The sequence below is a fragment of the Solanum lycopersicum genome, chromosome 1 (assembly GCF_036512215.1).
Source record: "Solanum lycopersicum chromosome 1, SLM_r2.1".
Classification (NCBI taxonomy): Eukaryota; Viridiplantae; Streptophyta; class Magnoliopsida; order Solanales; family Solanaceae; genus Solanum; species Solanum lycopersicum.
In genome coordinates, this window is record NC_090800.1 from 3,051,487 (window position 1) to 3,077,000 (window position 25,514).

The following is a 25,514-nucleotide window of genomic DNA, read 5'->3' on the forward strand; positions in this document are numbered from 1 at the left end:
AAAATAACCCACACATGTAAAGACCCACCCAAATTTTAAAATATTCATAGTTTTATTTGGGTGGGTCTTTATTTGAGTGAGTTATTTTAATTCAATTTTTGTTCAGAATTTCAATTGTTTCATTCAAAAAAATTAATGACGTGACCGAATTATAATTGGTCATGTGTCAAAAATAATTTTACAAAAAATACTGTTAAAAAATAATTGCATGAATGAGCCTTTTCTTAAACGGTAGTTGCATAGATAAAACAATCTTTTAAAGAATAACGTTAATGAGTCTTTTCTAAAAATTCAATGATATATTTCAGTCTTTTCCCAAGAAACTAAGTAATAGGAGTATATATTTTTTTATTTGAAATTTTTTAAGTTTGAACTTATGTTTAATCATACTTTTCGCAAAAAATATTTAAAATTAATTTTTTAAATATTTTTAAAATAATAATATACTTATTCTCAACCCTAACAAACACACCAACTTTTTTTTTTCAAAATAATTGTGTTGATTTGTTTCATGAGTTCTAGAAAAAATAAAAATAATATATTAATAAATTCCTCTAATTAAATATAAATATATATAAAAAAAAATACAATCACACATACACAAGTTCCCACTGTCTACAGGCAACAGTTCTCCATGCCCACCTCTATCAAGGCAGTCTAAGACAGGGTTGAACAGACCCTTTGACCTTTACCTTTTATATTTTTCTCCGTTTGATATTCGATATTCACATTAAAATTAAATTTATATTTATAACGATAAATTTTATATTAAGGATAAAACCCTTCTTAATAAACACGATTCTGTATTCAGGGGTATTCAAACTCGAGACCTCTAGATAAAACTAAAAGAGTAGTTATCACTTTACCACAGCTCGAGACCTCTACCCTATATATCTCGCCAAGTAACATCATCATATTTATTTTATTTTCTAACATCTCAGAAAAAAAGATAATTACAAGGCGTAGAATTAAACTTTTATCAACAGAATAAAAGCAAATAACATGATTCCTTTCTCGGTCCTATGTGAAATTTCGGTAGAGAAATGATATGCCTTCGATAATAATACAGAAACATTAAAAACACTTTTAAACTCGATGTAAATTATTAGTTTCATTTTTAAACTACTGACAACATAAAAAATACATCTCGATTTGAATAGCTAAAACTTAGATACGCTCTCAATATGCTACATGACATAACAAGTTGTCTCAAATTCCTGTAATAACATTTTACTCGTAATAAAAAATCGAGCGAGGTGTTGAAAACACTCATTAACACTCCTTAATTATGTATTTCTCTCATATTGCAGATCGGTGGTATATTTAAGTTCAATTGGTTAAGTAAATATGTATTTAAAACTGTTAATAATTTTAAAGATAAAGTTAACATTTTACATTAAATTTAGAGGTTTTTTTTTTATATTATTCTCATAATAATATTTTAGAGATAATAAACACTTGTAATCTCTACATATTAGGATCCTTTTATTGAATTAATCTCTCTTTTGCTATAAACACTCCTTGGCTTGGAATATTTTTCGATTTCTGTTATTATTTTATCTTATTATTAATTATTTAGTTATATTTAGATCATTTTCACTATTCAATAATATTTTAAAAAAATAAAAAAATTATTTTTATTTGTCAATTTTAACATGTATACGAAAAAATTAATTATGTTTTTCATATTTTATCTTCAGTATTAATTATATATTTTTAAAATCATTTTGAAGACCTAAGTCTAAATGTCAATTAATATCAGTATTATCATAAATTATTCATATTAATTATTATTTTTAAGTTACGTGTAAAGTCTAAAATGGACAAGTAAAGATGAATGAAAGAATATCTTTTTAATTTGGATTAACACATTAAATAATAATAATTGAAAGCTAATAGTAGATGTTGAAACTAATTTTATAGCTAAAAGTACTATTTAATAGTAGATGATAATAATTACCTACACAATATTTGGATCATTGTTATCCATTGTATTGTATTGTATCGTTACTATACCTACAATGTTTATTTTGATTGTTACTGAAAACGTATTGTATTGTATTGTTAAATTTTGTTGTTACGTAACAGTGAAAATCCCTATTTTATGAAACAATCAATTTGGTGAGTTTCCATTGTTACTTAATTTATTTTTCCAATTATATATTTATATAATATTTCAAAATATTATTTTAAGACCTTTTATCTTAATTATTTAAATCTAGTCAAATCTCCTATTCTAAAATAATTAGGTTATTTTAGTAAATTTATAAATTATTACAATCAATAACATTAAATTTATCATATAATACAGTATAATAAAGTACAATACTTACAATATATTATGAAATAACGGGTGGTGGTTGATAAGAAGAGTATGATATAGTTTTAATTTTTTATATAGAAGTAGATAGAGATAATTAAAAGTTGTGTTATGGAGGAAGTATTTCATAAAAAAATATTAGGATAAAATCTTACTTTTTTAAATCAAACAAAACATTTTGTAACTTATAAGTTCTCTGATTTTGGCTAATAATAATTGATATTTATCAAACGTGTGAAAGAATTTATAAAATATTTAAAAATTATGAGTTTAACCAAATACCCTTTTATTCCTTTTCCATTTTGTCTCTTATGTTTTAAATTTTTTTATTTTAGCATCATCCATATTCCATTAGTTGAATATATTGTGGCATCTATAAATTGATAACAAAATATTTATCATCTTTGTGTTACTAAAAAATAATAATACTTAAATGAATTGATGATTGAACTTAAGTTTTTAACATAATTTTTAAAAAAAAGAATTTGGCATTGGAAGTGTGAATATAAAAATTGAAAATAGATAAATAAACACACTCTCAATACCTTCACAACAATTAAAAAGAAAGAGAGAGTGTATGATTTCTTTTTTCAATCCGATATAAAATTAAGTAAATTACTTTTACTGAATCAACTACGTGCAGAATACTTTACATAAAGCTCGATCGAACTGAATTGTGAACCGCAAACAATAAAAAGACGGATTCTCAAATTGAAAAAGGATTAACTATCAATTATCATTACTAAAGTCCAACATTACGAACAATCTCAAGCTGATTTGCCAACTCAAACTGAAATAAGTAGAGACTGAACCCAAATTTAAAAAAGCAAATCATGAAACTCAAATATCAAAAATAGCAACTTATAATTTATAATCGCATATATATATTTTTTATTTTAATTTGAAATATGATTAATTCAAATACATATTAAAAATAAATATTTTAAATAAAAAAAACATACTTTAGAATATAAGGTATATAATGATTGCACGAATATAAGACCAACCTATCATTCCCTTTTATAACATGGTTGATATCTTTGCCATCCTTTTTTTAATAATTTCCCAAAAATAAAATCCACACAAAAAAAAAACATTTTTTTCTATATTAATCATAGTACTATTAATTTATCTGTTCTTTTTCAAAATAAATAGGTATATTATCTTATCTTTTTGATACTTATTAAAAAAACAATAAGCATTTTTTATGAATATTTATATCAATTAGAGTATTATTTTATAAAAACATATAAAATTCAAGTTTAACAAGTAAAAGCGAATAAATAGAATATAATTGATTATTTGAATTTATTTTTTATTAAAATGATAATACTTATTTTGGTACGAAAAAAATATTATCTTAATAAAATATCCCCTCAAATATCCATATTTTAATTTGTGTAAATAATACAATATTTTTGGAACAAAAGATATTATCTTAATAGAACATCTCCTCTATTTATTTTTTTATAATAAAGTCATACTTATTTTGGGACAAAAATATTGATATCATACCCCTATAATAGCAATGTTTTTTTTATTTAAATGACATTTAATTTAGAAATTTTTTTATCTAATAAAATTGTAACTTATTTTGAAATAGATGAGTCAAAAATATTAATAAAATACCCTTAATAATAGCTAATTTCTTTTTATTATTAAAATGACACTTATTTTCGGTGGAATATATAGATAAAAATTACTTTTAATAATAGCTGAGTTTTTCTCTTGTTAAAATGATTTCAAGATGGAGATCGTGGTAAATATCCTCAATAATAGCTTATTTTTTTGTTGTTAAATCGACACTTATTTCGAGATTGAGATACAGATAAAGTACCCAAGATAATAGCTGAATTTGTTTGGATTAAAATAACATTTATTTCGGGATGAATATAACGATAAAATATCTTCAATAATAGCTGAATTTTTCTTTTGTTAAAACGATTTCGAGATGGAGTTCGTGATAATATACCCTCAATAATAGCCTATTTTTTTGTTGTTAAATTGACACTTATTTAGAGATGAAAATACTGATAAAATACCCTTAATTAGTTGATTTTTTTTAAAGATTAAAACGTCACTTATTTCGGGACGAAGATAAAGATAAAATACCCTTAATAATAGCTGAATTTTTCTTTTGTTAGACCGATACTTATTTCAAAAGAGAGAAATCTTGATAAAATACCCTCAATAATAGCCTAATTTTTTTTGTTGTTTCATCGACACTTATTTCGGAATAGATACATCGATAAAATGCCCTTAATAATAATCGATTTTTTCTTAAAATTAAAACAACACTTAGATTAAAATAGAAATATCAATAAAATATCCTTAATAATAGTTAAATTTATTTTGCGATTAAAACGACACTTATTTCGGAACGAACGGAGATATCGATAAAATACCCTTTGTAAAATCTTTTATATCATCTTTCTCATCAAACCTCTATTTAAAACCCTAAAACCTCTGCACAAAAAAAAAAGAAAAGAGAATCACCATGGATTCATATGAAGCAACAAGAACAGTTTTATCAAGAATTGAAAATTTGGATCCAGAAAATGCATCAAAAATCATGTGTTATTTGCTAACACAAGATCAAGGTGATAAGGAGATGATAAGATTAGCATTTGGCCCAGAAAATATGTTAATTTCTACTATAAATCAAACAAAAACTCGTTTAGGACTTTTATCAAACAGTTCATCTGCACCTTCAACACCTTCATCTTCTTCCCATTTTGGTTCGAGTAAACTCAACCCATTTCCTCAATCTTCACCTAGAATCATGATTCCGAACAATGGGTTTCAGTCTTCACCAGTTTCTTCTCCATGGTCAGGTGGGTCACCGCCGGTTTTTTCAAGGAGTCCGAGACCAGTGTCGTATGCTGCTGTTGTGAATGGTTCTGGGTATGAAGAACAGTTGTTTGACCCGGTTATGAGTCCGAGTGGAAGAAGTGATTCAATGGGTATGGGTTTTTGCGAGGAAAATCAAGAGAAACAGTTACATCGTAGGAGTTGTTCAGTGAATGATGTTTATCTTGGTGGTGGGGGTGGGTGTGATGAAAATGGTGGGTTTGGTTGGAGGCCTTGCATGTATTATGCTAAAGGGTTTTGTAAGAATGGGAATAGTTGTAAGTTTATGCATGGTGGATTTGGTGATTCAACTGATGAGTCTTCTGGGAATGTTGACTGTCTTGATGAGATTATGCGTGTGAAAGCGTTACAGCAACAGAGATTTGCTGCTGCTTCTCAGTTTATGGCTTCTGGAGGTCGTCATCCTTTTGGTTTCAACAGATGCATGAGTGTTTACAATGATAATCAAAGGTAGTTTTAATTGAGTAAAAAAGATTGTTTTTTTCTTTGCTTGTGTTTTGAGTAAAGTTGTTGTTTTGGTGTTTTCTTGAATTTGTGGGTATAGCTTCAACACTTGAACATTTTTGGTGTTGAAATTTTGAGCTTTTGAAGTTGTGATTTGGAAATGCATTTTAGTTGGAAGAAGTTTGAAGTTTTTGAGTGGAAGTTTTGAAAACCCAAAATCTAATGTGAGCAAGTTTATGGGAACTTGAAAATATTTGATGAATATCAAAATCTGATCTAATTTCATGGCCAAATCAGATATTTTGAAGATGAAAGTCTCAAAATCTATGGCCAAATGCTAGCTTACTGTGTCTACTGTGTAATGAATAGTTAAAATACCAAGCCTTATGATCTCTGGGAGGTTAAGTATTTCAACTGAGTTGATGAAAAAAGTTTCACCTTATTAGTTGAAACTATAGATTTTTGGGGCTAGCTGGTGGCATTGGGGTGATACTTTCTTGTGTTGTTTTGATTTGGAAGAAAGTTATCTACTTTAGTGTGTTCTTGAAAATGGATTTTTGGGTGATGCATTGTTTTGATTCTGCCATTTTTTGCATAGTGTACCAACTAATTTTCAGTTTTGGTTAGAGATTTATATGTCAGTTTATAGGCATGAGGTTTTGTGAAAATCCTAGTTTTAGGTGGCACTGATTTGCCCCTAAAGGCAAGTTACCAAGTATTGAATGAAATGGCTTAGACATTGTCAAATGTGTATTGAGGATTAATATGCATGATCCCATCTAGTTTGGGATGGAGTGTTTAGATTTTTGTATAAATTTGTGACGGATTCCGGCTGTAATGATGACATTCTGATGCTTTATATTCTATTTACTTGCTCCATGTAGTGTGAGCCTGTGCTGTTCTTTTAGGTAGACTAGAAAGAACTCATGGTTTTGTTACATACTGTTTAGATTTTGGGTTGGGACATTATTGAGGTTGAAATATCGAAAGTTGGCTATGCCTACTTAGTTGCTGTTATTTTTATGGTCTGAATTGCAGATCGGCTGCGGCAGCATTAATGATGAGTGATGAGTTCCACAAACACGGTCGATCCTTACCCGACAGAAATGAATTTTCAGCAATGGCGCTGGTTGGAAATTCGAGTTCTTGCTTGAGACAAATTTACTTGACATTTCCTGCTGATAGTACATTCAAGGAGGAGGATGTGTCTAATTACTTTAGGTTTGTGCTCTTCTTGCTTGTATTTAATCAATGAAAATCAAGTTGAATGAAGAATTAACTTTAGGTGGCCCTTGATTTGTTATGAAGTATGTACGGGCCAGTGCAAGATGTTAGAATTCCGTATCAGCAGAAGCGGATGTTTGGATTTGTTACATTCATCTACCCCGAAACTGTGAAGCAAATTTTGGCCAAAGGCAACCCTCATTTTGTGTGTGATTCTCGTGTGCTCGTTAAACCATACAAAGAAAAGGGAAAAATCCCAGACAAGTATGAAATTATGATCATTATCTTCTGTTTTGATTGATTTCTGCTATATACGTCTTGCATGACTAATATTCCGTTCTCAATTGAATTGAAGGAAGCAATTTCATCTACAGCAGCAGCCTATTGATAGAGAAGAGCTCTCAGCATGTTTAAGCCCCTCAGGGATGGAGTCTAGGGAGCTATATGATATTCCCTTTGGTGAGAATGCAAGCTGGATTACTCTTTTTCTTCCAATTGTTCGATTGAGACACTTGAAAAGTGTCTTTTCTGTGCAGGAGGAAGGATGTTTTATAATCCGCATGAGATGATGTTGAGAAGAAAAATGGAGCAGGAAGCTGAACTGCAGCAAGCGATTGAGTTTCAAGGCAGAAGGTTAATGAATTTGCAACTGATGAAGAACCACCATCACAATAGTCACTTCCATCCCGGGGTCGTCTCTCCAGGTGTTCCATCTGCCTCCCATATGCAGACTCAGTTTCAAAACCATCAGGGTTTTGTTTGTTCGTCTAATGGCATCAACCAAGAAGCCTTAGCAGGTAAACACTTGGAACAAACACTTCTTCGTTTTCTATGTTTTTTTTTTTAATATCAAGTATTGATTGATTTGTTTTCTCCTGCAGAAAATAATGGCGTCCACGAACCCATCAACCCCCTAGCTAATGCAGCTAATGAGAATCAGGAGATGCCACATACAAATAACAGAAATGGCAGTTGCAGCAAGGAGCAGACCTCAAATACTGATGACTCCGATCCTCAAGATAGGTATTTAACTTATAATTATCAAAGTGAAGTTTTCAGTTATGTTGCTATATTTTGAAGCCTTCTCAATTAGTTTTCCAATCGAAGATGCTCATGTTTCTTTGCTATGTAGTGTGTATTGGTTCAATTCTTTCTCGGATTCTTTCTAATTATCTGAAAACTCTGTCATTGAAGCAGCTTTGACCACAACCTTCCTGATAATCTATTCGCTTCTCCTACAAAATCGGCTGCAGAACAACATGTTGCATTTCCAACTGATTCATCCGCAGCTGATTTTAGTTCCGCAATAACAATGCCTGCTGCTACTACTACTACTACTACTACTACTACTATGAACAATATCCCTATGCTTCCCACCACTTCTGCCTTCAACATGGCTTCTCTCAAATCATGTTACTTTCAGGTTCCAAGGTATAGTACTTCACAACAGCTGTGTTCTTCTCTTGCTTGGTTTCAATAGAGCACTTAATGTGAGGTTATATCATTGACCAGGTTTACATCTGGCCAAGAAGCCACTGAAACTTAAGTGTTGTTCCAGTTGATCATCGTTAACGAGGGAAGGGGATTAACTCGGTAAATTATTAGATTCACTTTCAATCTGTCTTGTCTATATATAAATATATACATAACAAGATCCTCATTATGTTTTTTTTATGCAGAAAGGTTGCTAGCTTTACATACAAGGTAGTAAAAGCCCTCTCTAGCTGTATAGCCAAAAACACAACAGAAGAAAAAGATTTGTAAGGAAGATCTCCTCAAGATTATTGCCATCATCAATACAAATACTACTTACCAACAAAAATACATAATGCATAGGTAAAAATGACAGATGAACTGATTTATGGGAAATGGGGTCCCTTTCTTTTGTTTATTTTTGTACCCTCTTTGTAGTTTGTGTGCTGGACCACACAGAACACAATACCATAACAAAGTCTAGTAATAGTAGTAGTATCCATTAGATATTGTTAGTACCTTTTTTTCTTTCTATGCCTTCTTAATCATAACTTGCTTTAATGTAAAATTTTGATGTAGAAAAATGATAAAAATCTCTTAGATTTGCCTTGTCATGAAAAAAAATTCAAAGTCTCTTTTAGATGATTACAATGTTTCTACTAAATGAGTATAATATTGATTGAATATAAGCCATGAGGAATCCAAAAAGGGAAAACTTGGGAAGGGAAGAAAGAATGCTTTCTCCTTGCTTCGTTTGTCTGTCTTACTTTCATTTCAATTTTTCACCACATAACAACTTTCTTTAATTTAAACTTTTATCGAGTCGAAACAAGATAAACAAATTGAAGCGAAAGAAAGTAAAAAGATTTCACTTTTTTTCATCTTTCATCATTCATAATGAGTAGAGGGTGTGTGTGGGGGTTAATAGTAAACTTTTTCTTTTTTATGCATTTAAAGGTAACTTTAGAGGACTATTTTGTCTCATTTTGAGGTGTTTTTCTTTATGTGGACATGAATGATAAAGGGCCATATAATCACATGGCTCTACTGACACCCATTTGAAGGTACCCACCCCACACAACATCACCCATAAGGCAGGCTCCTTCCCACTTTTGAGTACCTATAAGACTTGTTCAAACTTCAATATATGTTTGGCCTTTTGTTTTTATGAGTACTGATGTCCTTTCTGTTTTGTCATTCTTAACTTTAAATCTTACTGTCCACATGTGCCCTCAAATTTGCTCCTTTCCCCAACAACTATTCACTAAAATCCCTCCATTTGAATAGTATTTTGAACCGGTTGAGAGTTATGAGGTCTCGGAGAGGAAATACTCGTTGATTCGTTTCATCTTATCATATCTTGGTTGACAATGGGGGTGGAGGTTGTAGAATTTTCATGAAATTAGTTGAGGCATGAGAAAACCGATTTTGAATACTATGATCATATTAGTCATAGTCAACTATAGTTTGATTCTCGAGAAATGAAATGTGACAAGTAAGAACGAAGGGGTTAGATAAGTAAAAGTAATGAATGATGTTCAAATGAATGTTTCTTACCTTTTACTAGCATTGATAGTGTTAGTATTGGACGAATAAAAAGAAATCACTTCACATACTATGTCTAGTTTGATAGTTGAACTCTAATCTCTCATGGTTTTTACCAACGTTTGTATTTTTTTTATCTCAAATTATTTATCGTATTTTTTTATATGCTTCTTAGTAAAATGTTAAGTCATTTTATATTTATTAATGCCTTTATAAAAAAATATATATAGGAAAATCCCTCTGAGAATAGTCACCAAGTTCAATGAGTTCAAGAAAATAGATTTAATGAAATTTTGGAAAAAAAAGAGAAAGATTGTAAACTATTCAATAGTCATGAGTTTCATATTAAAATTTTAGTGGAGAAAAAATTATTACTTTTTCTGCTCTATTTCACGTGACATTGTTTGATTTGACATAACGTATAAGAAAAAAATGTTTTTTTTTTAAATTTACCGTCTAAAATAATTCTTAGATATTTATACGGTTGAAAATTATTTCATCAAGGATAAAAATAGTATTTGAAAATTAAATTGTTTCTAGTAAGATTCCTATTAAATTAATCGAGGTGTGTAAAATGTGATCGTAGATACTATGATTACATTTAAAAAAAAATAAAACTACTATTTGTTGTAATTAATATGATAATAAAATATATTTTAAAATATTAGTCAAAATCTCTAAAGTTTAATTCTCAAAAAGTGACTACGTGACAAATAAAAATAAGAGAGTAATATATAAGTAAAAATAAGGAGTGGTAAGGATTTGTCCCCTGGACACACGAGCAATCCAACCCGTAGGATTTCCGCTTCCTTCTTGCTTGATAGGGGGGAGCTTCCATTCAAAAGCGCAGACTAAAAGTGCTCTCCGAACCGTGCTGGATAGTCACCCATCACACGGCTCTCAAACCCAACCTGTGGTGGATCCCGGAAGACAAAGTTAAAACGCAACATCCTTCGAGCTAGTTTGTTTTCAATTCGATCATTTTATTGGGTATTTATTACCTTTTACTACCATTGATAGTGTCTATGATTTTTAAAAAAAAAATATATTTTGTAAAGTCCCATATTTCTTATCAAGAATAAATGCACTTTCTTCTATTTTATTTTAATTGTCGTTTAATTCTTTTGATACTTGATTAAAAAAAAAATGATCAAAAGCCTCTTCAATCTATACCCGAAATACTAACTACACACTCCAATTTCACGGGATCTCATTACCCACCTAAACTATATTTTTATCTATTTTCTACCCACCTAAGTGCTGACCTCAACACATAAACCAAATAAGTCAAGCTGCGTGATTCCACGCACTGAGACCCACACCTAGAAACTTTCATTTCTTCTTTTTCTCCCTTTTCTTGCTTTCCCCCCCCATTTCTCCTTAAACTGAAAGAAGAACAAAGGAAGCAAGAAAATTACAAAAATCCTCTTTTCATATCCTACTCTACTTTTGGTTATCAACGATTTTGCATCATCAAAAGTAAGAGCATTTACATCAGACGATTCTGCATTATCAAGTGATATCACAAAAATTTTCTTCCCGGATTTAATTTCGATCAAGAAGTTTGCAAATTCAGCAAAATTTCATGTTTGCATCTCACTACAACGTTGAGCATTGAGTCTGATTCATCCATACAAAGCGTATTCAAGTTTTCATTTGCCATTTTTGATGAATTTCGAGAAAATTCAAACTTCTAATTAGATACCTAAATAAGAAATTAGATCAGATTACAAATCCTAAATTCAAGATTTGAAGTACAAATGAACATTAACAACTAAAACCTACATGATTTTGAGAGGAATTCGTGAATTTTTTACTAAAGAAACAAGGATTAATGGTGGGGGAAGAAGAAGTAATGGGTATTTAAAAGTGGGGAAGATGACTGTTGGAGAAGGGGGAAATTTTTCGTCAAATTTTGCTTCAAACGCGCCTAGAGGCGGTGACAACACCTCCCATGACAGGTCAACACTTAGGTGGGTGGAAAATAGATAAAAATATAGTTTAGGTGGGTAATGAGACACCCGTGAAGTTGGGTAGTGTAATTAGGATTTCAAGTACAGGTTGGGGGGTGGGGGGCTTTCGATCATTTTCTAAAAAAAATAAATATAAGATATAATTTATTGAGTGGATCAATACAGTATATATTAACCTTACGTGCCTTCCATCTTACTATCATATATATGGCCATATGGGCATGAAAATTACAATTTAGTTTTATTTCCATCGTCAATGTGTAGTTATGAGTAGTGAAAATATTGTGTAGTTTTTTTTTCGATTCATAACAAATTCGTGTTATTAAACTAAACATTTAATTTCATTTTTTTTAATTGAAGCTGAATTGATTTCTCATATGATTATTTTTGTTGTTGAAGAAAATTGAGATTAAAAATTATTTGACTTTATGAGATCATAATAACTATATAATATTTTTTGGAGTGACTTCTATTTGAATAATTTTGAGGTTCTTCAACCCAAGATATAAAAGACAGAAATTATCTCATTAGGCGTGTCAATTTGTTTAAAATAAATTTTTTTGATACAATAAAAACATCCACAGTCACACGATAAACATAAGAAAAGTATACTTTATTGATAAATAATGTGATTATAATTCTATTCATTTTTGATTCTTTTCTTATAAGTTTTTTCCGACAAAGAGTTGTTAAAAGAAGTTTAACAAAATAATATGTAGCTTAGTGCATGTTGTAGCAGTGTGCTCTTATTGATATTAACATGCTCCAATTTATGTTAACATTAACAAATTTTAATCGAGATTCGCGTGATATATTAGTAAATTTAGAAAATGATCTTTTATAAATTATAAGAATTTATTTTGCTTAGATTCATAACTTTTTTTTAATCTATTAACAAAGGATAAAGAAAATAAAATGACCTTTCTTTTCCCTTTCTCGAAAAACTAGGACTAGAGTGGGACCGAATATGATTACTCAAAATATTTTATTTTATAGTCTAGAGAGAAAATCAATGATTGCATCTTTGGTAAAAATTATACCAAATTTGAGGATGCTAATTATCTCAAGAAATTGTTTACTCTGTTTTTTTTATATTTTTATACACAATCTTATAATAATTCTTTTCACGTGTATTTCGAAAAAAAACATTTGTTTTACACCATCAAACGCTTACTATAGAACAAGCCATCCCTATCCCTGTGTGTTTATAGTTTTTTTTGCATACCCCTATATTTATATAGTTTATATCTATGTATGCAAAGTGTAAGTATTCATTATATAATATATATAACTACATGAAAAATTCTTAGCTTATAAAATATCAGTAATTTGTTGCAATATGATACCTTTGTTCTTATTTTCAAAAATCTTATTAATATACAATATTTTTTAATTGAAAGTTCTAAAGCATCAGATAAAATTATATTATCATTTAACTAAAAACTTAAAAAATTAAAAAGAAACTTAAGGACATATTCAAATTTTCCAAATATTAGTTGTGAATTTCTAATATGTACATATCATAGCTACTTTCTAGTGGTTATAAAAAGAATTTTGCTGAAAAATAAAATTGATTATAACTTAGAGATATTGAAACAAAAATTCGACAATTTGAAAAGAAAGTGCATTTTGTGTCACTAAACAAAAAAGTTAATAACTTTTTTTTATATTAAAAAGACTTGAAAATAATATTTAATTCTATATAATATATAATTTCAAATTATAACAATAAAAGATCCTTTTTTTTCTTACGTTTTTTTTTTTGATTTGTTAAAATGTGTGAATGTATATCAAATTAGGTTATATTCCTATCTCTCATTAGTTAGTACATATATTTACCCCGTATATTTTAAAAATAAATGAGGTATCACGCATATATATATATATATATATATATATATATATATATATATATATATATATATATATATATATATATATATATATATATATATATATATATATCTCATTAGTTAGTACATATATTTACCCCGTATATTTTAAAAATAAATGAGGTATCACGCATATATATATATATATGTATATGTATATATATATATATATGTATGTATGTATATGTATATATATATATGTATATATGTATGTATATGTATATATATATATATGTGTATATATATATGTATATGTATATATATATGTATATGTATATGTATATGTATATGTATATGTATATGTATATGTGTGTGTGTGTATATATATATATATATATATACATATATGTATACATATACATATATATATATATATTATATAATTTTCTTTTGTCTAAAGAGGCTCCACCATCATGGAGCTACAAATTCCACAATTCGTTACGAATTCTAGAGGAGTTCAAAATTTAAACGCGAAGTAAATTAGAATAGATTTGAGTTTTTCATATTATTATTATTTGTATAATGTTGTATATCAAATTTTTGAATATTTCTATAATAAAAAATAGTAGGGTTATAAGACTGAAAACTTAAAATCAATGTGTATTGTGAGAATAATCCAACATCACTCATTGTTGTGGGTACCAAATTGCAAAAACAATATGAAGCTTCAATCATGGCCTTAACACTATTAGGGTGGAATATTTGTTATGGCCATATGGGCCTAAATTGATTTTATTTCCAACCTCTTTTTATTCGATCAGTGGTGCGTGTAAAACCTATTTTTCTTACGATCGATAAAAAAAAGGGTTTTTTTTCCAGTATTGAATATGAATTATTTTATTGATAGAGTCGTCACTTGAAAATGATCAAAGATCATGTGAATTGGATAAACAAAAAAGGCGACTTTATAAAATTATAATTACTATATATCAATTGAGTGATTATACGAGAATTCAACCAGAAAGAAAAAGTATGAAGACATTTGCATATGAGGGAAAAACATAAATTTGAGATCATACTTTGAGTGATTATTAATTTGTTAATTATCACTATACATAAATTTGAGTGATTATTAATTTGTTAATTATCACTATACATAAATTTGAGATCATATTTTGCAGTTTGATTTGGATAGAAGAGTCCAAAGTGATTTTCTGTGACTTCTCCTTGCTTTTGATTTTCATCGAACATAGCAAATAAATAAGTTTCTATGATCCTTCCTGGTTTCTTTGGTGTTCCAACCCCGCTTTTTACATGATTAACCAAATTTCTATAATAAATTTGAGCATTCTCGAGAGTTGCTGAAGGGTGTCCTTTAGAAGGCCAACCAGTTTCCGATACAACAATCTCCACATTTGGTCCTCCGGCTTTCTCTAAAGCAAAATATATAGAATCCAAAAGGGCATCGAAAAGATTTTGATATCCTATCGAATTTTCATCTTGTTGGTTGAAAAGGGCATAAGAAAGTGAAATATCGACCATGTTATAAATATGGCCAAAATAAGGGTAAATATTGGCTAAAATTGGGAGGTTATTTCGCGCTAGAAATTCAATTATAGGGTTAATGAAACCCTTAAATTCTTCGCGAAAAATACTATCTTTGGGTGGGTAGGTATTGGCTAAAAGCCCTGAATATGTCGCAGTTGAGACCTTGATCTTATCTTGTAACCCTGCTGCTGATAACTCGTTGTAAATATTTTTCATCACGGGAAGAACAAATTTGGAAATTTGACCATTAGATACTTCATTTCCTATAGATATATATTTGAATTTAACGTCCGGAAAATGATTTTTTATATTATCTTGAACCCAACTATTAGCATTTGAAGGAAATGTTAGGGCTTCAAGATCTTGATTTGGGACATCAAGAATTATTTCAATGTTACTTCCTTTTAGAGCATTGAATACATTTGTATCTGGATAGTAAATTCTCATTTTTCTAATCCCATTAGCCTTGTATAGATTTATGACATCTTGATCTGATGGTAAATTGTTGGCAATTTTTCCATAACATACTCCAATATTAGAATATGCTCCTATACATTGAGGGAAAAGAAAAGAAAAAGGGTGTCAAAATAACAATAATTGACATATTCCGTGTAATTTCACAAATAGTATTTAGAGAAGATATGTGTATGTACGCGACCTTAATTACTCCTACTTTGTGAAAGTAAATAAACTGTTTTCGATAAAGTTTCAACTGAAGTGAATCATATTGAAGAAACAAGAAAGAGAAAAATGATGTCAAAACACACTCCAATATTAGAAGGGAAAAGAAAGAGAAAATAATGTCAAAACAACAACGACAAAGACGTATCCTGTGTAATTCCATAAATGAAATTCGGGGAGCACGGTGAGTATGTACACAACCTTCTCTACCTTATCAAGTTAAAAAGATTATTTCCAACAGAGTCTTGACTCAGGTAAATCATATCCAACAAGAAAATGTCAAAAACGATTGTTAGACAAAAATAAAATAGTTTTATATTCAGATCTTATAACAATCACATATAATAATCAAAATAAATAATATTATCCGAATAATTAGAGATTTATTAATAACGTACTACTCTTAATTCAATCCTTCTAAATTATGAATTCGCCTTTATTTCGTGTATGTGTAGAGAGAGAAAGAAAAAGACCTGTCATTTGGACATTGCACATCAACAACCCAATAAGTACAAAGATAATTGCAACCAAACCAAATTTAGTGAACAAGTAGCACAAAGCCATAGAATAAAATGGAACATGTAATTTGTATAACAAAAAAACATTTTATTGCTTCTTATATAGGAAAACATTAAAAACACATTTCTTTTCTCGTTCGTTAGCGCTGTTTTTATTTTTTTTATTATAGATACAAAATTAAAAGTTGGAAAATCCAACCATACCAAGTGAAGCACTACATGGTATAATTAGTGCAATTTTGTCAAAATTGAAGAAATTATGCACAAATTGTAACCTAAAAGTGATGGAGGTATATGGAATTGTACAAGGAAAAAAATGGATTGTATTTAATATATTTGCATGATGATTGTTTATTAGGTCATCACAACATGACACATGACAACAAATAATTTTGATAAAAAGAACTGATAATTTCATTTCACACAACTTGAGATAATTAAGTTGATAATTGATGGTTGGCTTACAATTATTTCATAGTTTTTTTGGAGTATTAATTTCTAGAGATTATGTTTATATTGGTGTATTTTGATAATTAAGTGAATTTCGAGCTAAATGATCAAGGAAACCACCAAAATTAAGTTAGTGTTGTCACGACCCAAAAATGGGCGTGATGACACTCGTCTTATCCCACCAAGACAAGTCAGCCTAAAACTCAACCATTACAATAAAGTGCGAAAGTAAAATATAAGTAACTTAATAAAACCCCCAAAACCTGGTAGTCACGTATACAAGCCTCAAAAGTATTACAATTGATTCAAAAGAAAAATCAAGTCTCAAATGAACTTGTTTCTAGAATAGAACAAAATCATAATTAAGGAGAAGAAAGTCTGCTGCGATGGAAACAGCTACCTGACAAATCTCCAAGAAGCCTCGGAAAAGAAAAGAATGACAAGTACAACAAAAATCCAGGTTCATAACCTACAAAAATTGGTAGAGGCAAGGGGTGAGTACCAAACTACACGGTACTCAGCAAGTAAACGTCTAAACACAAGCTAAGGAAATGAAATACGGGTACTCCTACCACCCCCAACCGAACCTCCACAACTACAACCTGCATAAACATCAGCCCAACCTAACAACTCACAGTTTACATAGAACGTAACTCAACAAAAACATTTAGACAAATTACATATCCTCCACAACAACACTTTAACAAATTACATATCCTCCACAACAACACTTTAACAAATTATATTTCCTCAACATCAACACTTAAACAAATTAGATATCCTCAATAGCAACACTTCCACAAATTTACATATCCTCAATAACACACTTCAACAAATTATATATCCTCAATAACAAGCTCAGTATTCAACAATCACAAGTTCCGCAAAAAGGCAATCACTAGATCAGCAAAACACAATATCAAGTTCACTAATGATAAGTATGTGCAATGTAATGGAATGCAATGTCAATTATAATGATGCATGTCTGACCTAGTGATACACACCCGCTGTCTCTCAGTCCGGGACCCATGGGGGACATATCTGTCCATGCATCTGTCGCGACGCATGACACGACCCTCGATAACAGTAACCATCGCGGCGCGCGATACGTCCCTCGAAATGGTACATCCTCTTAAGTATCCATTCTTTCTCAATGCACATAACACTTGTCACAACCAATGCCTCAGAATAATGCAGATGACAAGTTCACACATATAATGAGGAGATGACCATTTCCATAACATCACACAGTTCACAACCACACAAACATGAAGTTACATCAACAATGATTCAAAAAGCCTTCAACCCTTTCTCAACACAACAGACATAAACAATTAATCACATTGCCTTTTGTTATCCCCATTCTTTTCATCATTAGAATTAATCAATGTGGATAAGTCAACCCATCACCAATCCCGTTACTCCCAACATATACCACAAGGAAATACACACATTTCATACACTTAACAAGAGTTTAGAAATCCACTTGCCTCAATTTATCGAACAATCACTTCGGGACTTTAGCCTTCCTCCTTTGTTGCACTTCCAAATAAAATCTAGTCTATTCAAATAATTAAACACTATAAGTTTCGAAGTTAACAACACACATATTGCACGTGTCTAGACTAAACCAAAAAAAACTCACGCAAATTTATAATTAAGTTCTTAAATTTCAAGATTAGGATTAAATTTTTAATTTCTTTTCAATATCATAAATCTTAAGACATTCACTTAATACCATATACCTAATACTTAATTATATATATTAATATATCAAAACTTAAATGATAATATGGAAACTATTAAAAGGATCTCAAATTGATCCCAATTTATATCACCCATATTTGAACACCAAAATAGAGATATTTCATGAAATACTTTTATACGGAAGGCTTCTTGCATGTCTATTTACCTCCCTTCCCAATAATTGTTTCATGATCATCAACAATTGGTCATAATTACTTAATGACTAAGGTGAAATTTATGCTAAATAACATATGCATACATGTACACAAAATTAAAATTAGTTTCACATATTAGTGTAAATTATACACGTTGTAATCTAAAAATCTACTTCTAATTACATAAAAACTTAATAGAAAGGATGAAAATAATTACCTTGACGCCTTGAGATGAAAATATTGATTTTTCTCCTCCTTTTCCTTTTTCTTTTCTCCCTTTCTTTTCTTTTCTTCTCTGCCTTTTTTTTCTTTTTCAAATCGTTTTTTTCCCCCTCAAATAAGCCGTCACAGGCATTTTATAAGTTTAGGCACTTTGCCCCTTTTCTTTTTATTTTATTTTATTTATTTAATTAATTAATTTCCTTTTTCTTTTTTTTTTCATTATTATTAGCAACAAAAAAATCTTTTATTAAATTTAAAAATCGTGTCACTCATTCTTACAAGTCATATAAATTATTTATAAAATCTACTAAAAAGGTTAATATAAAAAAATAATAGTTGAAATTTCTAAAACGACTAAGAGGGTCGTTACAAGTGTCGCGTCCGATTTATTAGGTTTTATTTGCCCTAAGTTTCTTACTATAAATAGGTTTTCCTTTTAGAAAAAATGTTTTGGATTGACTAATTCTTTTTCTGTAGGAAAAAGTTTAGGACTCTATAAATAGAGGAATGTTCCTTCTAATTTAATCAACATTCACAATGTAGTCTTTAAGGCTTTGGGTCACAAGCTTGATACGTTATCACTTGTGTGAACCTCCTATATATTCCAGGTGAATTGGTTGAGGTTGTTCTTTCTGTATTTTGTACTCTCATATTTATAGTGGACTGCTCATCTCCTTTGTGGACGCAGGTCGATTGACCGAACCACGTCAAATCTTTGTGTCTTTGGGTATATTTCTCGTTGTCTTCTTACTCGTGATCTTTCAAGGTTCGCTTTGCTAGCTTCCGCATTTACACATACTTATTTTCGGTCCTAACACGATTCTGGGGCAGAGCTTGACCCAAGAGGGTTCATCCGAATCTTATTTGTTGAAAAATTACGCTATATATGGTTAAAATATTTTGTTATGCACGTATAGTAAACGCCACACTTCATTTTTCTTCTTCATACTTTTAATCCCCTAGAAATTCAGATTTTTTTTAATAGTATAAATATATTCTAGACATGATTTTTAGAGAATTAATAATTTAAACCTTTAAATAAGTTACAATTTTTGTATGCACATGATATTTCTATATTCACTTGAAAAGTCTTGAACTAGATGTGCCTCCCATCTTCATTTGCAAACTATATTTGATTACAAACTTATTATAAAAATCAAAGGAATATTAAATAAACATCCACAATTCTATATATATGTTAAAAAAATCAGTCAATTATGCTACCTAACAAGCCCCACTATTTTATTAGCATAAATTGATAGGGCAAAAAATATGACTTTTCTTAGATTGAGCGTTTTGTTCAAGTTCATTGTATTGTGATTGATATTGTCTTCATTAGTGAGAATACTTAATTTTTCCAAAAAATATAGAGAAAAAGAAAATGAGAAACGAAATTAAAAGATGGAGATTTGAAACCTCATTAATAAGACGAATGTTTAGATGGTTAATCAACTGATTTATTAAGATTTATAATTGTTACGATAAAATACAGCGGTATTTTTTTTTCCAATTTTATCTTAGCCATAGTTATATTTTTCATCCAATTTAGTATTATTAGCAAAAGATATAGAAATTGAGATATGACACAACCATCCCTAGATTATGATCGAAATGACAAAGATATATCTTAATTAAACTAAGGTCTTATTACCCTTTAACTTTTTTTTTTTTGGTAATTTTATACATCTTTTGATTTACGTGACACACTTTGTGACTCTACGTAGTTGAGGTGAGTGAAAAATGTTTGAATGTCATGTTAGTTTAGTTAAGAAAAATTTCTGAAATTTCAGTCATAGTGTAGGAATACTTATGCCTAATATCAAATTTGATGAAGATGATGAAAATTGAATAAGAAAGGAAGAAATATATAATAAACAAAAATAATTAATTTTAAAAGATGATTTTACCTGATTTAAAATTAAATTAATCGAACTTCAATATAAGTACCAAACGTCATACTTGGAAAAACAAGGAAAAAATTGCTCAATTGAGTTTTTTCCTCGTATTGATCAATTGAACAACCATTTATTATGGTACGTACAATTCATCGACTCCATCACACTACTAGATTTGAACTTTATACTTAAATTTTAATATTTTCTTCATATGGACAAATATTACATTATTATATACTTTAAATAGTTAATATGATATTCCATGACGTGCTTCACAGGGTATGACTTGGTATTCTATACAAAAAATTATACTTTTAATTAACACTTTCTTCCTTGCCCTCTTCTTCTTGTCTACTTTATGTTAGCACCGAAAAATAATTAGGTGTCATGCGAAAATTAACAAAGCAAACCTCGAAAAGATCAATCATAAGTAAGGAGACAAACGAGAAATTAAATATACTAAAAGTCACGAAGATTTAACGTGGTTCGGTACACCAACCTACATCCACAAAGGAGATGAACAATCTTTTGTATTCTTTCCCTAATCAAATTTCTCCAAGTCCCTAAGACTACACTGTGAATGTTGATTAACTTGAAAGAACAAACCTTTATTTAGAAAGTCCGAAGCCTTTTCCTACAAGAAAAAGACTAGCTAATTATAAAGACCTTACGTTTTCCTTTTAGAAAAATGAAAATTTATTATGATAAGAAACTCAGGACAATTAATACCCAACAGTCTCTCTGTGTTAAATTATGTGATGGTGTTTAAAGGAATATAAAATTTAATAATATTTTCTTAAAAAAGTTTAAGGTCAAAATAATTATAGAGGAAACCAATTCAAATTTATGTTAGAGCGTTCGACTACACAAGTCATCGATCTTTAAATTTTTTTTTTGGATCAATATAATATAGAAACAAATAGAGAAAGTACTTACACATGGTATTTTTTAACCTAAGAAGATATATGATAAATTCGCCCGGGAGATCTTTTAGAGATGTTCGGAGTCTACATTAAGGTTATTAAAGACATGTATGTGGAAACAAAACCTGAGTTAGGAAAATGGGAGATGACTTAAAATATTTCCCAATATTGTGATGGGATTGCACCATGGATTAACCCTAGCTTGTCATATTCATTTATGCCTAAGTGATGACTATATTGGGATGATATATAAAAGGGGAGGTGTTGTGATATGATATTCGTAGATGACATAGTATTTATAATTTGTCAAGTCGTGTAGTGAAGTTAATGATAAATTGAAAGTTTGGAGAGAGCCATGGAATCTAAAGGTTTCAAGTTAAGCAGGGCTAAGAAAGAACACCCAGAGTGCAAGTTTTGTAACTTGATGCATGAGATAGAGTGGAAGTAAAGATATACACTAGTAATATACTCAAGATAGAAAACCGCAAGTATCTTGTCTTTAATTTAAGGAAACTGAGCAATTGATGATGACGTTACATATTGTATTAAAGCAGTGTGAGTAAAAAGAAGCTCACCACCGGGGTATTTAAGTGTGATATGAATGTGTTGCCTGTTGCCAATGATTAAAAGATAAGTTTTACAAAGTGATAGTTATGTTAGACCAACACTAGTGCATGAGGGTGAGTGTTGGCTACCCAAGAATGTCCACGTTCAAAAGATGAGGGTAGCAAATATAAGGATGTTCAGACGGATTAGTGGAGAAATATACTAAGAGAGATATGATTATTAACAATGCTATACATGCCGAGATAAGGTGAGAGTAGTGACCTCCATGACACAGAAGATAATGGAAGCAAGATTAAGATAATTCAGACATATATAAAGACTAGCTAGGAGTGAGGATGCACTAGTGAGAAGGTGTGAAAGACTGATTATAGTAAAAGTCTATTTGAAACGAACTTCTCGATCCTGCAAAGATTGAGATAAGGTATAAATAGATACATTTTTCGTTTAAGTTAAAGCTTATTTAGGAACCAAAGGGTAAAAAACAAGACTTGTTCCTAACATGAAGGCAAATTAAGTTACTCAACTTCACATAGTTGGTTGTTTAATTTTCCATATATTAAATGGAATCAACCTTTTTTTTTAAAATTTTCCATCACCTACTCACTAGATTTGAACTTTCTTCATCTCCACTTGGACTTGGTTATTCTACTTGACTAAATTTTACTATTCATTAAACTTCTTTATAGGGCAACTTGACTTGGCTTTTTCCACACTACCTTTCTTGGTCTTCTTCTTCTTCTTCTTCATCTTATTACCTATATAAGAAGCAATTTTATGTTACCTTAACACACAATTTCACCTCTAACTATTTCTTACTCTTCTCAATTCCAAATTTGCTATGGCTTTTCTAAGTTCTCTCTTAGCTTCCCTTTTACTTGTTGGGCTTCTAATCCGAATAACAGGTAAATCTCTTACCTACAACTCACGTACAATTAGACAAATTCAAGATTTAAATTTCTAAGTTCAGTTTTTAGGAATTTCAGTATTGAACTCGTTGTATTTAAAATTTTGGAAACCTACTATTTGTTTCAATTTTAGTAACGTTTTATACATATATTTATGTCCCGTATTAGAAGTACTGAATTCAAATGAATCGCCCTTTGCTTGTCTCATGCATGCACATTATTTACTTATATAAATGTCATATTAAATAACACTATATATATATATATGTATATATATTTTTTTTCTAGGCCCTAGTGATAAGGACATTAAAAAATAGGTTTAATGGTCTTACGCAATTGTGACATCTACAAATAAGTTAATTATGGACGTATTAACCAACCATTAGAGATTTTTTTATGTTTAATTTTATAATTAGTAAAGATTCACATTATCGACATCAACTTGTTTTCATTTAAGCGTTATTATTGTTGTGTTACTATTATTTTGACGTTCTTTTTTTTGTCATAATGTAGGAGCGCAGCCTATCGGAGTATGTTATGGAAAAATTGCCAATAATTTACCATCGGATCAAGATGTCATAAAATTATATAATTCGAATAACATCAAGAAAATGAGAATTTACTTTCCAGAAACAAATGTCTTTAATGCCCTCAAAGGAAGTAACATCGAAATAATTCTTGATGTCCCAAATCAAGATCTTGAAGCCCTAGCCACTCCTTCAAACGCCAACGGTTGGGTTCAAGATAATATAAGAAATCATTTTCCGGATGTTAAATTCAAATATATAGCCGTTGGAAACGAAGTTGATCCAGGTAGAGACAGTGGTAAATACGCACGATTTGTTGGTCCAGCAATGGAAAATATTTACAACGCGTTATCATCAGCAGGGTTGCAAAATCAAATCAAGGTCTCAACCGCGACATATTTAGGGCTTTTAACCAACACCTACCCACCTAGAGATAGCATTTTTCGCGATGAATATAAAAGTTTCATCAATCCCATAATTGGATTTCTATCAAGACATAATCTTCCACTTTTAGCCAATATTTACCCTTATTTTGGCCATGCTGATGATAATGTTCCTCTTCCTTATGCACTTTTCAAGCAACAAGGGCTAAACGATGCAGGATATCAAAATCTTTTCGATGCCCTTGTGGATTCAATGTATTTTGCTACTGAGAAACTTGGAGGACAAAATATTGAGATTATTGTATCGGAAAGTGGTTGGCCTTCTGAAGGACACCCTTCCGCTACTCTTGAAAACGCGATGACTTATTATACAAACTTGATTAATCATGTGAAAGGAGGGGCAGGAACACCAAAGAAACCAGGAAGGACTATAGAAACCTATTTATTCGCCATGTTTGATGAAAATAGAAAGGATGGAAAACCAAGTGAGCAACATTTTGGACTCTTTAAACCTGACCAGAGGCCAAAGTATCAACTCAAATTTGATTAATGATACCATATTATAATCAATATATAGATATTTTATGTTATGTATATGAATAATCAATAAATGATAGTATATGTGAGAAAAATGTATGGCCTCTTTTGTGTTCCTTGATATCATAACATTAATATTGAAGTATTTTTAATAAGATAGGTATTTTAATTGAAAGGGTTTTGTCCTTTTGTTCTTTGGTTATAACCATCAATTTTATTTAAATCCAATCTTTCTCTACAATGTTGCTCAAAGAATTATTTCATTTCATATTTTCAAAACTTCATCTTTGTGTTCATATAAATTTTATGTTCTTCGTATAGGTTTCAATTTGTCTGTCTGATTTTGATTTGACAAGAAATTTAAGAAAGTAAAGAATTTTTGTTTGAATTTTGTGAGTTAAAGATATGTAGATATCAATATGTCCTTTAATCTTGTGATCTTAAACATGTTATATGAAAAGTTAAAATTAAAGAATTGTCAAAAAAAGAAAAATAACTCCCAAAAAGCACCTTAGCATGACAAGTTTATTTATGTCGAAGGTTAGAGGTGTATTCAAGATCGGGTCACCGGGTTTAGTGAATTAATGCTTTCCTCCTGAAATCATATATAATAGTATTATACTTTTTTAAAACATAATATAGGTATGTGAATTCATAGTTGAAGTATCTACTGTGCGGTTATGATTTGGTGCACCTCTCTAAATGAAGTTAGAAATTTGAATCTTTTATTTATCCCGTTTTATTTTTTCCTTTCTAAAATTGGGTAACGCTTCTT

At 29.8% G+C, this 25,514-nt stretch overlaps 3 protein-coding genes across 6 annotated transcripts; 2 read left to right on the forward strand and 1 right to left on the reverse strand.

Annotated features, from left to right (window-relative positions):
* Positions 1 to 4,533: 4,533 nt before the first annotated feature.
* On the forward strand, positions 4,534 to 8,681 carry ZAT6 (zinc finger transcription factor 6). 4 transcript variants are annotated; one of them, XM_004228465.5, is made up of 9 exons: positions 4,534 to 5,641; positions 6,674 to 6,856; positions 6,944 to 7,123; positions 7,215 to 7,318; positions 7,396 to 7,656; positions 7,741 to 7,882; positions 8,057 to 8,290; positions 8,372 to 8,452; positions 8,539 to 8,681. In XM_004228465.5, the coding sequence occupies exons 1-8, from the start codon at positions 4,818 to 4,820 to the stop codon at positions 8,403 to 8,405; spliced, it is 1,962 nt and encodes a 653-aa protein (XP_004228513.2). In that variant the 5' UTR covers positions 4,534 to 4,817; the 3' UTR covers positions 8,406 to 8,452; positions 8,539 to 8,681. The 4 variants fall into 4 exon arrangements, with proteins under 4 accessions (XP_004228513.2, XP_010315050.2, XP_069152410.1 ...); XM_010316748.4 differs by having other exon boundaries at positions 4,753 to 5,641; positions 8,054 to 8,290; XM_069296309.1 differs by having other exon boundaries at positions 4,753 to 5,641; positions 8,543 to 8,681.
* Positions 8,682 to 14,731: 6,050 nt separating this feature from the next.
* Positions 14,732 to 16,533, reverse strand: LOC101263050 (glucan endo-1,3-beta-glucosidase-like). The gene is made up of 2 exons (XM_004228464.5): positions 16,385 to 16,533; positions 14,732 to 15,778 (listed from the first exon to the last, which is right to left on the reverse strand). The coding sequence occupies exons 1-2, from the start codon at positions 16,473 to 16,475 to the stop codon at positions 14,823 to 14,825; spliced, it is 1,047 nt and encodes a 348-aa protein (XP_004228512.2). The 5' UTR covers positions 16,476 to 16,533; the 3' UTR covers positions 14,732 to 14,822.
* A 6,659-nt stretch (positions 16,534 to 23,192) lies between these two features.
* Positions 23,193 to 24,912, forward strand: LOC543986 (beta-1,3-glucanase). The gene is given in 2 exon segments (NM_001247869.2): positions 23,193 to 23,289; positions 23,806 to 24,912. Coding segments are annotated over 2 exon segments (1,011 nt in total). The 5' UTR covers positions 23,193 to 23,225; the 3' UTR covers positions 24,753 to 24,912.
* Positions 24,913 to 25,514: the final 602 nt, after the last annotated feature.